The 13,656-nt window shown below is 39.7% G+C and overlaps 1 protein-coding gene across 2 annotated transcripts in view; it reads right to left on the bottom strand.

Moving 5' to 3' along the window:
• Window positions 1–13,656, bottom strand: part of SEMA5A (semaphorin 5A) — a 487,022-nt gene that overhangs the window by 310,896 nt on the left and 162,470 nt on the right. For both annotated transcript variants that reach the window (XM_066374585.1, XM_066374594.1), the window contains exon 3: window positions 2,178–2,375. In XM_066374585.1, the coding sequence (XP_066230682.1) occupies window positions 2,178–2,298 (121 nt within the window). In that variant the 5' untranslated portion in view covers window positions 2,299–2,375. The remainder of the gene's footprint in view (window positions 1–2,177; window positions 2,376–13,656) is intronic.

The following is a 13,656-nucleotide window of genomic DNA, read 5'->3' as shown; positions in this document are numbered from 1 at the left end:
TTATGCCCATGAATGAATTAGTAAATTTAGGGAATGATCATCAATGACTGCTAACTTCACACCTAGTCATTATCTGCCTGCCTCAATGGAAGTACATAACACCATCCATGACAGAGTGGAAACAAAAAGATTTACACTTGAATCTAAGCAGCCTCTTAAAATTACTACAGATTTACAGACACATTCAATACGGAAGAGCATTTTCACAACACCAATGGGATGCACTTGGCAAAATCCAGACTGGGGGAAAATCTAGAGTACAAAAAGCTTAGGTTGTTGTTTTAAATAATTAATTTGCAAGGGGAGCAACAAAAATAAAAGATTAAAAGGGCTCAAGAGATACACCACCAACTGCAATGTGTAAACTCCATTTAGATCTTGACTCAATCCAACTGTTACAAAAATGCATAAGCATCCATGAGAGTCTACTCCAATGGTAGTCAACCTAGTCCCTACCACCCACTAGTGGGCATTCCAGCTTTCATGGTGGGCAGTAGCAGAGCAACCAAAGTATAAATAAAAAGGTAGATTTAACTATAGTAAGTTGTTTTATAAAGATTTATTCTGCCAAACAGCGAAAATCCGACATAAAGTACTTGGTAAGTAATTATTATTATATGCTTTAACTTGCTATAACTTTGCTTTATAAATTTTATAAAGTTACTTCCCTACTTTATAAATCATCATTATTGTGGAACTGGTGGGCGGTTAGAGAATTTTACTACTAACAGAGATACAAAAGTGGGCGGTAGGTATAAAAAGGTTGACTGCCCCTGCGTTAGACCATTCGGGGACCTCCCAATACTCACAAAATGTCTGGGGATGTTATGGAATTATTTTTGTTTAGTTCTTTGGTCTGTTTGATGTGATAGTGGTATTGTGAACTCTCATTCTTTGATAGTCATAAATTGAAATATTATAAATAAAATTATATGACTTCTTCAATTTGCTTCAAAGTAATTTGGTGGGTGTGAGATGGACCATGAGTAGGGATTTGAAAGAAAAAGGTGAGTCATGAATTAATTAATGCAGGGCCTGGGTGCTCCTTAAGCTATTTTTTCTATTTTTGTATATATTTGAAATTTTTCCATGATACAGAAAGTTTTAAAAAGTAACAAAACAAAAAAAAACTATTAGATGAATTAGTAAAATACCATGACTGAATAATTATGCTTAGCTGGATAATATAATTGTGAGTTCACTGAGGACAGGGATAAAGACATTTATCTTTCTTCCTGAACTCTCAGTCTCCAGGGTAAATAGAAACCTTAATAAATTTTGATTCATAAAAGAATAAATGAGTGGATATATATACTAAGTAATTATTCTTTCAGATCTAGGGAGGTGCCGGAGACATGAAACCAATTCTGTCTGCCACACAATGGCAGAGAGACACAAAAGCACATGTTTTGTGGAAAGACTAAGGTTTTATTGGGAAATGCTGAAGTTTTCCTTGATTTGGGTGTTATTACTGTGGATTACATTTTTCCTCTGGTTCAAATGTCTAGGATGCTTCCAGCATCTATCTGTTAACTAAAGATGGTGTCAACACTGGAGCTTTTTTTTTTTTTTTTTTTTTGTACTTTTCTGAAGTAAGAAGCGGGGAGGCAGAAATAAACTCCCACATATGCCCGACCGGGATCCACCCAGCATGTCCACTAGGGGCAATGCTCTGCCCATATGGGGCGTTGCTCCATTGCAACCAGAGCCATTCCAGCGTCTGAGAAGGAGGCCACGACGCCATCCTCAGCACCCAGGCCAAGTTTGCTCCAATGGAGCCTCGGCTGCAGTAGGGGAAGAGAGAGATAGAGAGAAAGGAGAAGGGGAAAGGTGGAGAAGTGAATGGGTACTTCTCCTGTGTGTCCTGGCTGGGAATCAAACCCCAGGCATCCACACACCGGGCCAGTACTCCACTACTGAGCCAATTGGCCAGGGCCAACACTGAGGCTTTCTTAACTGTGATAACTCTGGTCTTGAATTCTTTTTGACATAGTGATCCATTTCTGGATATGAAATTCTTGTGTTGAAGTATTTTGTATTTTTGCTCCTATTTTAAACAATGTCTAAAACAAGGGTCACAGAGTAATAGATCAATCTACACTGCTGTCCTGTGTCACTGAGTGTGGAAAGTGCACAGCAGTATCTGGGCAACCAGAGCATGCTTGTCCCTTCCTTACCTTTATAAGAAATGACTGGGTGCTCCGCTCTCTGACACCGAGAAGCATCTGTGTCGGGCTGGGCGAGTCTCCACCATCCCAGGCTGGAGAACAGCCACGCAATGACACAGGTTCCCCTCATGGTGGGCAGGATGTCTTTGACTCTGTGCACTTATCTTCTAGCCAGAAGCTCGTCTTCCTGTCATGTGGGAAAAGTGCCTAAAACACACAAAGGAGAACAATTAGATGAAAACAAGTTCAGGCTTTCTGGTAGTGATCTTTTGGTAAAACCCTGTCACTACTTACACAAGAGCTCCAAGGGCTTTGACAAGCAGATGTTTTCCTAGCTGATATGTCAGGCACCTGTGAGTATATATGTGTCTCAATAAGGACCTCTTTTTCTTGCAATAACCTTATGAGATAACCCACTTATTATAAAAGGAGAACGTGTTAAGGAAAGCAGTTTAAGGGCTGTGATCATCATTAGCTTTCCCTTGGTGCATAATCCCCATCCCCTCATGCACACATAGATCTATATGTGGAAACCCTAAGAACCCTGCCTTTCCTTTTTAATATTAAAAATAAACTATTTAATAAGGCCATGATGATTGCTATTGACTAATAAGCTGGTTAATAATATGCTACCCAACTCCTAAAAATCATCTATATTTTAGTGATTTTATCCTTTGAAATTTATAGATGACCTGCCTGCAAAATTTCTGGCCAGAGACCATTTATAGATCAAATGATATCTATATTAAGCACCTACTGGGTGAGATGAAATTACTATGCTGGGAGTACTGATACTTGAATGATTATGAATAATTTAAGATTTTAACACACTTTAGCCTTGACCAGATAGGTCAAGAGCGTTATCCTGGAGAACAGAGGTTGGTCGTTCGATCCCCGGCCAGGGTACATACAGAACAAATCGATGTTTCTTTTTCTCTCTCATCCTCCTCCCCTCCCCTCCTCCTCCTTTCCCTTCCTCTCTTGCTAAAATCGATAAATAAATATTTTTAAAAGATTAATAAGCTTTAAAATAAGATAGGATTGTAAAAAAAACACAAAACTATAATTCAAGTTGTTAGAAAACCATAAAAATAAAAAACCACAGGAGTGCAGTGGGAGTTGAGAGATTCCTGCTGCTCTTTAGAGGGATCAAGGGTGTGTCCACGGAGGTGCTCACATTTGAGTTTAACACTGAAGGATAGAGAGGATTGCAACACATGGAGATCTCTGGAAGTACGTCCCATGCCAAGGGAAGAGAATGAAAAGATGCCCTGGAGCGGCAAGAGGAAGCAGTAGGCATGTGCTCTGGGAACGGCTTCCTATAACTGCCCCAAACACCAGGAGACATAAAGGGAGGTGTGGGAAGCAGCTCACAGAATAGGTTGGGGTAAGATTTGGAAGACAAACTATACTAAGGTCTGAGGTCTCTATTTTTGTGCAACAAGATACCACAGTATATTAATATTACATTAGAAGAAATATTAATATAATTATTCTTGAACAGTGTACATAGGAGATTGGGCAGAAAGCAGCACAGAGGTGGTGAACTTTATTTGAAGTCACTGTAATTGTTTAGAAGAGAAATAAATAGAGTTGTGACTTAGAGTAGTGTCAATGTGAATAACAATTCAGGCAAACAATAGAAGTGATGGGTTAGAGGAAGGACGACAAATTAAAGAGGGCCATGGACTCTTTGAATATCCTCTCATGGAGGTTGGTCTATGACTCCTCTCTTGCATCTGGGTTGGTGCTGTGACAGCTAGCTCAACCAACTGCAACAGAAGTGATGATGTGCTACTTTCCAAGCCCAGCCTCTAAGACACTGACAGTTTCCACTTCTCATTTCTTAGAATATGTTTTCTGGGCACTGAGACACGAGCTAAAAAGTCCAACTACCCTGAGAATGCCATGTTAGAGAAACTATATCTAGGAGCCTCTAGTGACATTTCCCCCTGAGGCCAGCTTCCCAGCCATCCCCACCAAACCACCTGATACGTAAATAAAGGTGAAAGCCACTGAGTGACTTCAGTAAGTACGAGAGTAAAGGAATCACCCAGTAGAGCTCTGCCCAAACACCTAACCTCCAAGGTATAAAATGATTGTTGTTTTAATCTGAAAAATTTGAGGGAACAGAAAACAAAGAGGCACAGATGGACTGGACTGAATACAGAGACTACAAGAGACTGTGAAGATGGTAATGTTCTTTTGTTCAATATGATAAACTACAGAAGAATTTTGTTTAGAGACATTTAGTTTTGTGTATGTTAGATTTAAGATGCTGAGAGAATACTGAAGGAAAAGCAGCAGACTGTTGAAAATCCAGCCCAGGTGCTTAGAGACTGAATACACTGTTTGGAAGGGTTAAAATCATGGGTAAAAGCATGAGGGGAAAAAAAGAGGAACTAAAGAAAATTATTTATACATTTCTTCGCTTATTTGTTTAGAAGCCACAATTTTAAAAAGTCATCACACAAAGACAAAGAAGAAATCAGAGGTATAGACAGCTCACCAAGTGAAAATGGGGATCAAGTTAGGTTGAAATATAAAAAGGACACTTTTTTAAAAAGAGACATGGTCAACCGCCTCCCACTGAGGTAGACCAACTGCTTAGTAAGTAGTCAAGGATCAACTTGAGTGGACAGTTTCAGCAAAACAAGAGACAGAATCCATACAGCAAGGAATCAAACAGGGATGGAGGGAGCGAAAGTGGGCGAGAACAGTGATGGCTAACTTGACTCTATACCAGGTAACAAAAAAAAAGAAAAAGAAATTAATGAAATCAGAGAATCACTAAACAACCAAAGTTAGAAAAATTATAGAGTAAAGAAAACAGATCATTAAATGTGGTTTCTTTTCTGAGTAGTGGTGAGTGGAGAAGTGACTGTAGCTTTCCCAGGGAGAGGAGGTTTCAACTGGAATATCCAGAAAGAAACAAAAGTGGGAAGCTATTAGGATCCTAGTAAAGAACATGATTATAAAAGAAGGAAAGAGGCCCCATCTTCTAAAGAAATGTGCCCATAAATGTACGGTGAGATTTCACAAAGAAGAAACATTCATTTTAGGGTGCATCAGATTTCAGCCTCTATATTTTGAGCCCCATTGACTCAATGCTAGCATTGATGAAAATGTTCAAGTTGAGCAGAAAACAAGTGTAGAGACTACAAATCATGACAAGGCCAGAGCATGGCTTCTGTAGGAATGAGGGTGGAGGAAGGAATGACAAGAAAAACTAGGAGCGGGGAACATCTGGCCAATGAGTCCATCATCCCTGCTCTGGCACACTGTGCTGTAAGGGACAATGAAGCCAGCAGTGTTATTTTTCTTCCTGGGTTATAAAATTAAAAGAATGGTTAATTTCACTCTTGGAAAAGCAAGACTGGGCAATGCCCTAGAACTCCAGTCTGCAGGTAAAAGCAGCCCACCTTGTCTTATCCTTCTGACCTGAGACTTAACACATGAAATTTTCTCAGATGACATATCTTAACATAGAATAGCATTTGTAAGAAGTGTTTCTGATGTGATTTATTTCTGTCCAGAACAAGGGCATTGGGAGCATCCTCACCAGCCCCTTAGAAGTAGATTATTGCTTCCCCGTGTCAAATCAAAGCAGCACCGATCAAAATAATGCAGGAAGGATAATGGAAGTTACCAGTAAACCTTTAGAAAGTGCTAAATCTGTAGCAGGCATGACACTACACATTTATACCATGCCTGACACTCAACAGGCACCCAGAGCAGTACCCCTGACACATCCTCTCCCACTGGGGAGCATTCCATCAGGAGACGGATGGGGGCACTGCTCCAGGTTGACCTCCCAGACTGAGCTCGAGTCAAGTAGCGACTAAGATTAAAATCTTCTCTGGCACGTGGTTTTCAATATGCCAGGCCCTTGGCAACACAGACTCTCCATCTGCTACCTATGCAATGAGCTCCACAGACCAACTGTTGACTGAAACTGTCCGACGTTAACAACAGCCATAGACTCTCGTTTCAGTTCTAGCATCTTTGCCTCCTGGAGGAAAGGAAGAGAAAAGTAACCCAAATGCCTGAAACATCCACTCCTTGGGGTGTGGAAAGTGCTGATTAAAGAAGGAAGAGATGCCACGTCAAGTGTGTGAGCAGCTAAAATGGACATGTAGTTTCATGGTGATGAGATGAAATTACACGTTTGCCATGAAAAACGAAGGGAAATACATTTAATGAGAACAGGTGATTTTTAGAAGTTTATAATTTTCAGACTACACAGCATGTTACCTTTTTTCTTAAAATAAAGACACTATAAACAATCTTTGTGGTAAGATGCCAGGGAAGGATATTCACCATCTTTATTTACAGAGTGGGCTTTTCTGAGCATCCTGTCATACAAGGCTAACTCCCTGAATGTCTTTACTCTTTAACTAGGCTTACCTCTAAATAGCAGCCCCTCCCCCCCACCCCTGTCATCCTAGACTATGTAATTCTATTTTCCACTGAATCACAGAGCTCTGGTATCTTAGTGAGGAGGTTGGGGGAGTCATAGTTATATCAGGGTTTTTAGCGCTCAACCTCAGCACTTTTGACATTTAGAGCCAGATCATTCTCTGCTCTGCAAACTGCCCAGTGCATTTAACGGTATCTCGGGCTAGATGCCAGGGGCACCCCCTTCTCACTGATGCCAACTCAAATTGTCTCCAGACATTGCCAATTGTCCCTGGTTCAGAATCTCCAATTTGTGAGAATCAAAACACCTCTTTCTCTACAGAAATTAAGTAAACTATCATCACTTGAAAGATTACTTTAAAATACACTGATATAAATCACCCAACTGAATTTGTATGGAGTCATGTCACCAAAATTTCAATAAGAACTAAAGTCATGTTAATTATACCTATTTGTTACACTGGGAAATATATTATGACGTCAAGTTTTCAAAGAATCAATTTCAATAAAAATTGTTCTGATTTTATCCCACCACTGCTGAAAAATTAAAAATATATTAGGCAAATTAATACTAAATAAACAATTTTGCCAATAGGACTATTTATTACAGCAAACCCATTTGGCTACAAAATAGGAACATTTTTGTTGCATCTATTTCAAAACCCCAGGGGCCTTCCTTTTTGTTTCCTGAAGTGGGAGGATCTCTCTATAAGCTCTATTTAAATAAGCAAAACTCTGTGTATAAGTATGTATGCAATAAATAACATTTCACACCCACACCGCAAATGAATAGGCTCTGGGGAACAGAAAATAACTGTTTCTTAGTTTTAAAGAAATGCTGTCAGATTTTTTTTAAAGAAATCAAAAGAATAAGTGCTTACACAAGAAGTTTCACTTGGGAAATAAAGTTTAACTAGTTATTAATAAAAACAGATCCAAAATATGCTTAATGCACTTCTTTTCAGAGAAGGCTGGGTTTCTTCTGAGCCTCAGATCTACTGTAAAGTTGGAAGTGGCCCGATCCATTGGCACATTTCAGAGTCCATAATTACCAGGACTTCCCATGGGGGAGGGCAATGAAGTCAAGTGAGCTGATTCAAACAGGATTCAGGAAGCCATGCCCCACACCTGCCCACAGCAGAGTCCTTGGTATCAAAGGGCTGAAGCCAAAGTTGAGGAGCACGTTAAACTTGTGCTTCTTAAATGTACCAAAGTTACAGCATATTATACCAGGAACACATATATACCAGGATTTGTAGAAGGGGGTGATGGACAGCTCTTTTGAAACATATGTGTTTGCATTCAGTCTTCCCATGTTCGTTCTGTCCCTATTCCATGGGATCCGATGAACCAACTATTCCCCCAGAATTTAGTCCCAGCCCAACCTGAAAGCAGCAGAACCACTGAAGAATAATTTTACTATCCGTACAAACCACCTGGTCTTATCCCTACACTCCCTGGCACAGCTGAATATGTTGTCTATTGCACAACTATCAGCTGCTGTCAGGTAAACAGCCCAGCCCTATTCAAAAACTCTCAGGGTTTCTCCACTGAATTCCAAAGAAAACACTGTGCCCCTCCACCCACAACCATCTATCCAAATTTCACCTCCACTACTCCCACATCAAAGGCACCCCTCCAGCCCCTCTGGCATAGTTAGAATTGTCAGTCAGCCCTGCACACTCATCTGCACATGGCTGATGCCACAAGCCCCACACCGACCCCAAGTCCGCCCACTGGACATGGCTCGGGCTGCACACACCTCCACCTTATGCACACACAGGGCTGCCCACTCCACCCCACGGTGGCAGCTCTTCTCCAGGAACCTCAACATACCGATTACAGAGCCTGATTCCTTATCAGAGCTTACACATATAGGCATACAACCCTTCATGTTTCTACATTTTGACTTCTTTTTATTAAAATCTAGCTGCATGTTGAACACGTCGTTACAGTCCCTAGTTAATGCGTTCTAACATGTTGAATGAGCCGTCTGAATGAATCAGAAATCACAGTCAATGATCTACTGAGCATTTAGAATTCACCCATCCTTTGCTAGCAAATAGTACTATGAGGTGGTTTATTCATCCTCTTGACTCATGTGAGACAGCAAATGAAATCAACAACTCAGTGAATTCAAGAGGTGAAAGGGGAAATAGAAATCACTCAGTCTTTCTCTTCACTTTACAGCTGAGGTACAAAGGTTCAGGCATCTCATGGGCTATTACCGTAAGATCAAGTGTGCAGTGGCAGCCACACCAACAGAGAGAGGCTGCTACCCACAGGCTCTTTGCACTGACTTGCTCAGTCTTCCCGCTGATGCTGGTAAAACCACACACTTATGGCCACAAGATCAGATGGTCTGAATCACCTCCAGAAACATAGCCTTGTCTCCAGAACTAATCAGAGATAAACCCTTGGCACGAAAACAGACGGTGTTGTAGGGGGAATCATTAACCAACCAGCCACATCAAAGGATGTCACCTGTAGGAAAGGGGCAGCTCCAACTCAGGGAGGCAAAAATGTAGAGGACACAACAGGGGCACTTCAAGGTCACAGTAGTCAAGCGAGTAAAAACCTATCTTTTGATAATTATCAAATAGAAGTAGGAATAAGGTCTTAACAAATCCAGAAGTCAGAAGAATTCCCTCCGAATGGAGGAAGAAGGCAGAAACTATGGCTTCTGAAGGGGTTCAGTTAAGAGCATTCAAACAAACAGAAAGAAATGATTCAGGACAATCTGGTGTGTTTAGGGCTGGAATCAACGTACTGAACAAACCTAAGTTCTTTCCTTGCAATAGTTTAAATATTCTACATACTGAGCAGGAAATGGGATTAAGTGAAGAATTAATAAAAACAATGGACTTAATGAACACTGTTCAAGGAAATAGATTCTCCTAACTTTTTCCAAAAATAACTGAATATTTTGTTCTTTCAGAAATAAAGTGAACATAAAGTTTTCTCGTTATGATGCTGAATCTGTATGGAGAACCAGGATGCTCACCAGATATAGTGCATCTTCAATTTTTACATAATTTTTCTGTAAAAATTAAAACCTTTTTGTTTTCACCCATGTGTCTTGACTGACAGTTTTCAGCCAAAAGAGGTTTAGCATCAATGAATTAGTGAAACATGTTTAGGAATGTGTTAATGAACACTGAATGCCCTTAACTACAGAAGCATTCTTGGCTGCCACCTTCAGGTAAATGAATAAGAAGTTGGCTTTGTTACTCATAGATTTTCATCATATCTGAATGGAGATGAGATGGAATTTCCTGGCTATATAAAATGACCTCACAGTATAAAATGGGAAAAAGCAAACATTAAACTATTTTATACATTTCAATAACGGTTTGGCTCCAGTGACCTTATTTTATATCTCTCTTCAAAGGGAATTGTTATTACACTTTTGCCTTTTTCCCCTATTTTAGCTCCAGATTGCCTGAAGGAACCATAAAAATAAATGAAATCCATTAGAAAAAATTATTATTTACACAAAGGCAATATTAATTTTATCTGTCAGCAGGTTTTAAAACTAAGTGAAAGTTCATTCAATCTACTTCTGTGTTAGCTAAACCAACCAGAGTTCTTTCTAAGAAAGAAAACTTAAATAATGGGTCTTCATAGCAACAATGAACAATTTCTGAAGGGTTTATTCAGAGTCATTTCCTCAGGGCAGGAAACTCATATGAACACAATAATCAAGTTATAAATGACTCTGATGGTGTGAAAATTATTATTCATAACTCCCATTTGTTTTTAGTTAAGATAAGCAGGACTTGGAGTACAATGTCTTTGCCAACATGTAAGAGCACACAATGGTAGCAGGAAGAAAAGGATGCACCCATCCATCTCAGCTACTCTGGTCAACATCCCTGGTCACATACCGATTATTACATCGCATGAGCCTATGCAAGTGAACATCTCCCACAACATTTGTGCCCACTGACCTTTTCTCTTAAATATCTCCCGAAACCCTCTTCCTTAGTTTCAATAACAACCAGGTCTCCCTGTGTTCCTACTGCATCCAGAACTCCTACTGCTCAGCCCTCCTCTTAAATGAAAGTGTACCCCAATCTCTCCTGAAGCTTCATTACTTCTCAGTCCACACATTCCCAGTAGCCTATTTCTTCAAACTCACAATCTGTTATAAACTTTCTAAAATCTGGTGACTTCCAAATCTATAAATCTCTTCAAAATTTCTGTACATCATCCAAACTCATAAATCAAAGTACATATCTTTACATAAATAAACCAGAGGTACATCGTCTAAAGGTGACCTCAGTAGCCATCTCACCAACTGTCATTTTGTGCCTATTTCCTCTTGTAGCTGCCACACCATTTACTCAAACGTCTAACTCACAGTCTGAGGCCTAAATTACCACCTCTCTTTGCTTCATCTTCCCGAAGGTCATCTGTCATTTGTCATTATGTTCTCACAACCCTTCACTCACCCACGTCTAGAATCATGCCCACTTGTACACCCTGACCAGCTCATCTGTTTCTCATCTCTGCAATGTCAGCTGTTATTAGGTGGGTTTTCTTGCCCCAAGTCCCAATCCTTAGGCTTCAAATCTGCATAGCCCCTCTCTGATTTTTTTCTACTTTCCCCCAAGCCCCATGTGCCCCCCACCCCTGTAAATCAGTCCTCATTTCTAGATGGCCTTTGTCATCCTGAACTACAATTACCTATGTATCTGCCTCATTCTTAAACAAAGCTGTGAAAATCTCCATCTCTGAACAATACAAGACATAGTACAGACAAACCATCACCACCTGAGAAATGTTAATGGAAGGAAATAAATGCAAAACCACATATACATCTCTACCTTCTTAACAACACTTATACTTCCATTAAAATGCTATTCACGTTCCTTTTTCTTCTATTCTGCTATTCATTGTCACATATGTTTTATTCCTCTATTAAAATTCACTTAACATCTGGTCCAAATACAAGGGTTCCCATGGTTTTGAGAAATGTCCTTTCTAAATGTCATAATTTTCCAACTAATGGTCAAAGGGATGAAGGGATTACTAGAGGAAGCCCAGCGAAGAAGAGGAAGTCTCCTGGGCTTGGAAACTGAAAGCACGTGGAAGAGAACACAGCAGCATGTTAACCCTCAGGCTGCACTGAGTCACTCTGGCAGACCATAATTTGCTGAAGCCACTTGAAAAGTCAAAGGACAAAAAGGGGATGTTACAATTCATAACAGAAACAAATTCATCACATTCATTATTCTAACATGAGAATGCAAATACCCTGAATCATTATCGGGTGAATTTACAGATTAAATAGACTGCTAATGCACTTGGAAAAACTAAACTATTTAATTAAAAGACCCCTGATTTGGTGTTTTCAGAGTTTAGTTGGTAATCGCCCTTGTGTATGATATCTGATGATATCTACTAGGCCCAATGGACCAAAACATGGCAAATTTATGTAATATTTGAGTTCATTTAAATCTGTTACAACCTGTGGTCATCTAGGGGAAATAAACAAACAAAGAAACAACAATAAAAAAAAGACCTCAAATTCATTAATTACTACTTTTGGGTCAATCTATTAAAAGCAAGAATAAAAAATCCTCACTAAAATAGAAATTTAACTATAGTTAATAATACTGTTCTGCATATTTGAAAGTTGCTGAGAGTGAATCTTAGAAGTTCTTATCACAAGAAAAAATTACTGAGACATATCATATCAAAATCAAAGATTCTAGTCATCAGAGAAAAATAAAATTTAAGAAACTGTAAAGAAGATTATGTGATTTCGTACAATATTAATACATCTCTTATTTTCCAGTAATAAACCTATAAAAGACCTATTTTCATTGTTTCACGTTATAGAGACATGGAGACCAGATGCAAGGAGACCCACAGATAACAGAAGAACTAACTATTGTGACAAGTAAGAGCCCAGCCCCCGGGCCCAGGGTCATGTTGCTGTACTGAACATTCTGTTCTTGTTTACACCTCATTTCTACAAAGACTGCTCACAGACTAGGGACTGGGAGCCCCACTAGATCATTGGACTGAAGAAACAAGCAGATGCTCTATTTCTACCAACTGAACTCACATTGGGCCTGAACATATGTACCTGGAGACAGAAATTTCACTAAGTAACCAGCTACAGCATCATTTACCGACCCTGGAGCTAGAGACCGCGTTAACCAAGATTTCACTCAGCCACTGGGAACCAGCCCTTGCACAACTATGGGATGGCCTTCTCCATGTTGTGTCATTCTTTCTCTGCTTTGACTTGTGTCATCCTCTGCCTGCCATCTACACGCCCTCCCGGGGTGCCCATGATGATGAAAAGCAGCTTTCATCTGGGGAATATAAATTCATATCCCAGCCCAACCTGCCCCTGAAACTGCAACTTTCATCACTTTTCACTTCTACTTGAAAAAAATTACCCCCAACCAAACATGGACCTAACAAACCAGATTTTCCTTTTCCTCAAATTCGTTTTCTGCCTGAGTCTCCTCATCACACATAAAGTCATTTTCATGTCTTTAATTCCTCCACAGGCCACTCTAAGCCATCAGTAAACCCTAACATATGAGTCACACACCTGTCCCCTTCTCTCACTTCTACTGCTGCAATCGCAAATGAAGACACATCTAGTCTGGACTCAGCAGAAGCCTCTCTAGTCTGTCTTGGGGCATTTCAGGCTTGCCTTCAAAGGTCCATTCTCTATGTTGCAAACAGAACAATCTTTGTATAGAGTCTACAGAAGTGGAACTTACCAAAGCTTAGAGTAGCATAGTGCTTGCCAGAGATTGGGGGTGCAGGATATGGAAAGATGTTGATGAACAAAGCTTTAGTTAAGCAAGATGAGTTAAATTCTGAAGGTCTAATGTATAGCACAATGACTACAGTTAATAATATTGTATTATATACTTAAAATCTGCCAAGACAATAGATCTTAAATCTTCCTGCCACATATGCATAAAGGTAACTACATGAGATGACGTGTTAATTAACTTGATTGTGGTAATCATTTCACACTCCACACATGTATCAAAACATTACATTGCACAGTAAATATACACTATTTTTATTTATA

Source organism: Saccopteryx leptura, chromosome 1 (assembly GCF_036850995.1).
Source record: "Saccopteryx leptura isolate mSacLep1 chromosome 1, mSacLep1_pri_phased_curated, whole genome shotgun sequence".
In the NCBI taxonomy this organism is placed as follows: domain Eukaryota; kingdom Metazoa; phylum Chordata; class Mammalia; order Chiroptera; family Emballonuridae; genus Saccopteryx; species Saccopteryx leptura.
Note: the sequence above shows the minus strand (reverse complement) of the source record. Positions and strands in the feature narration are given on the sequence as shown.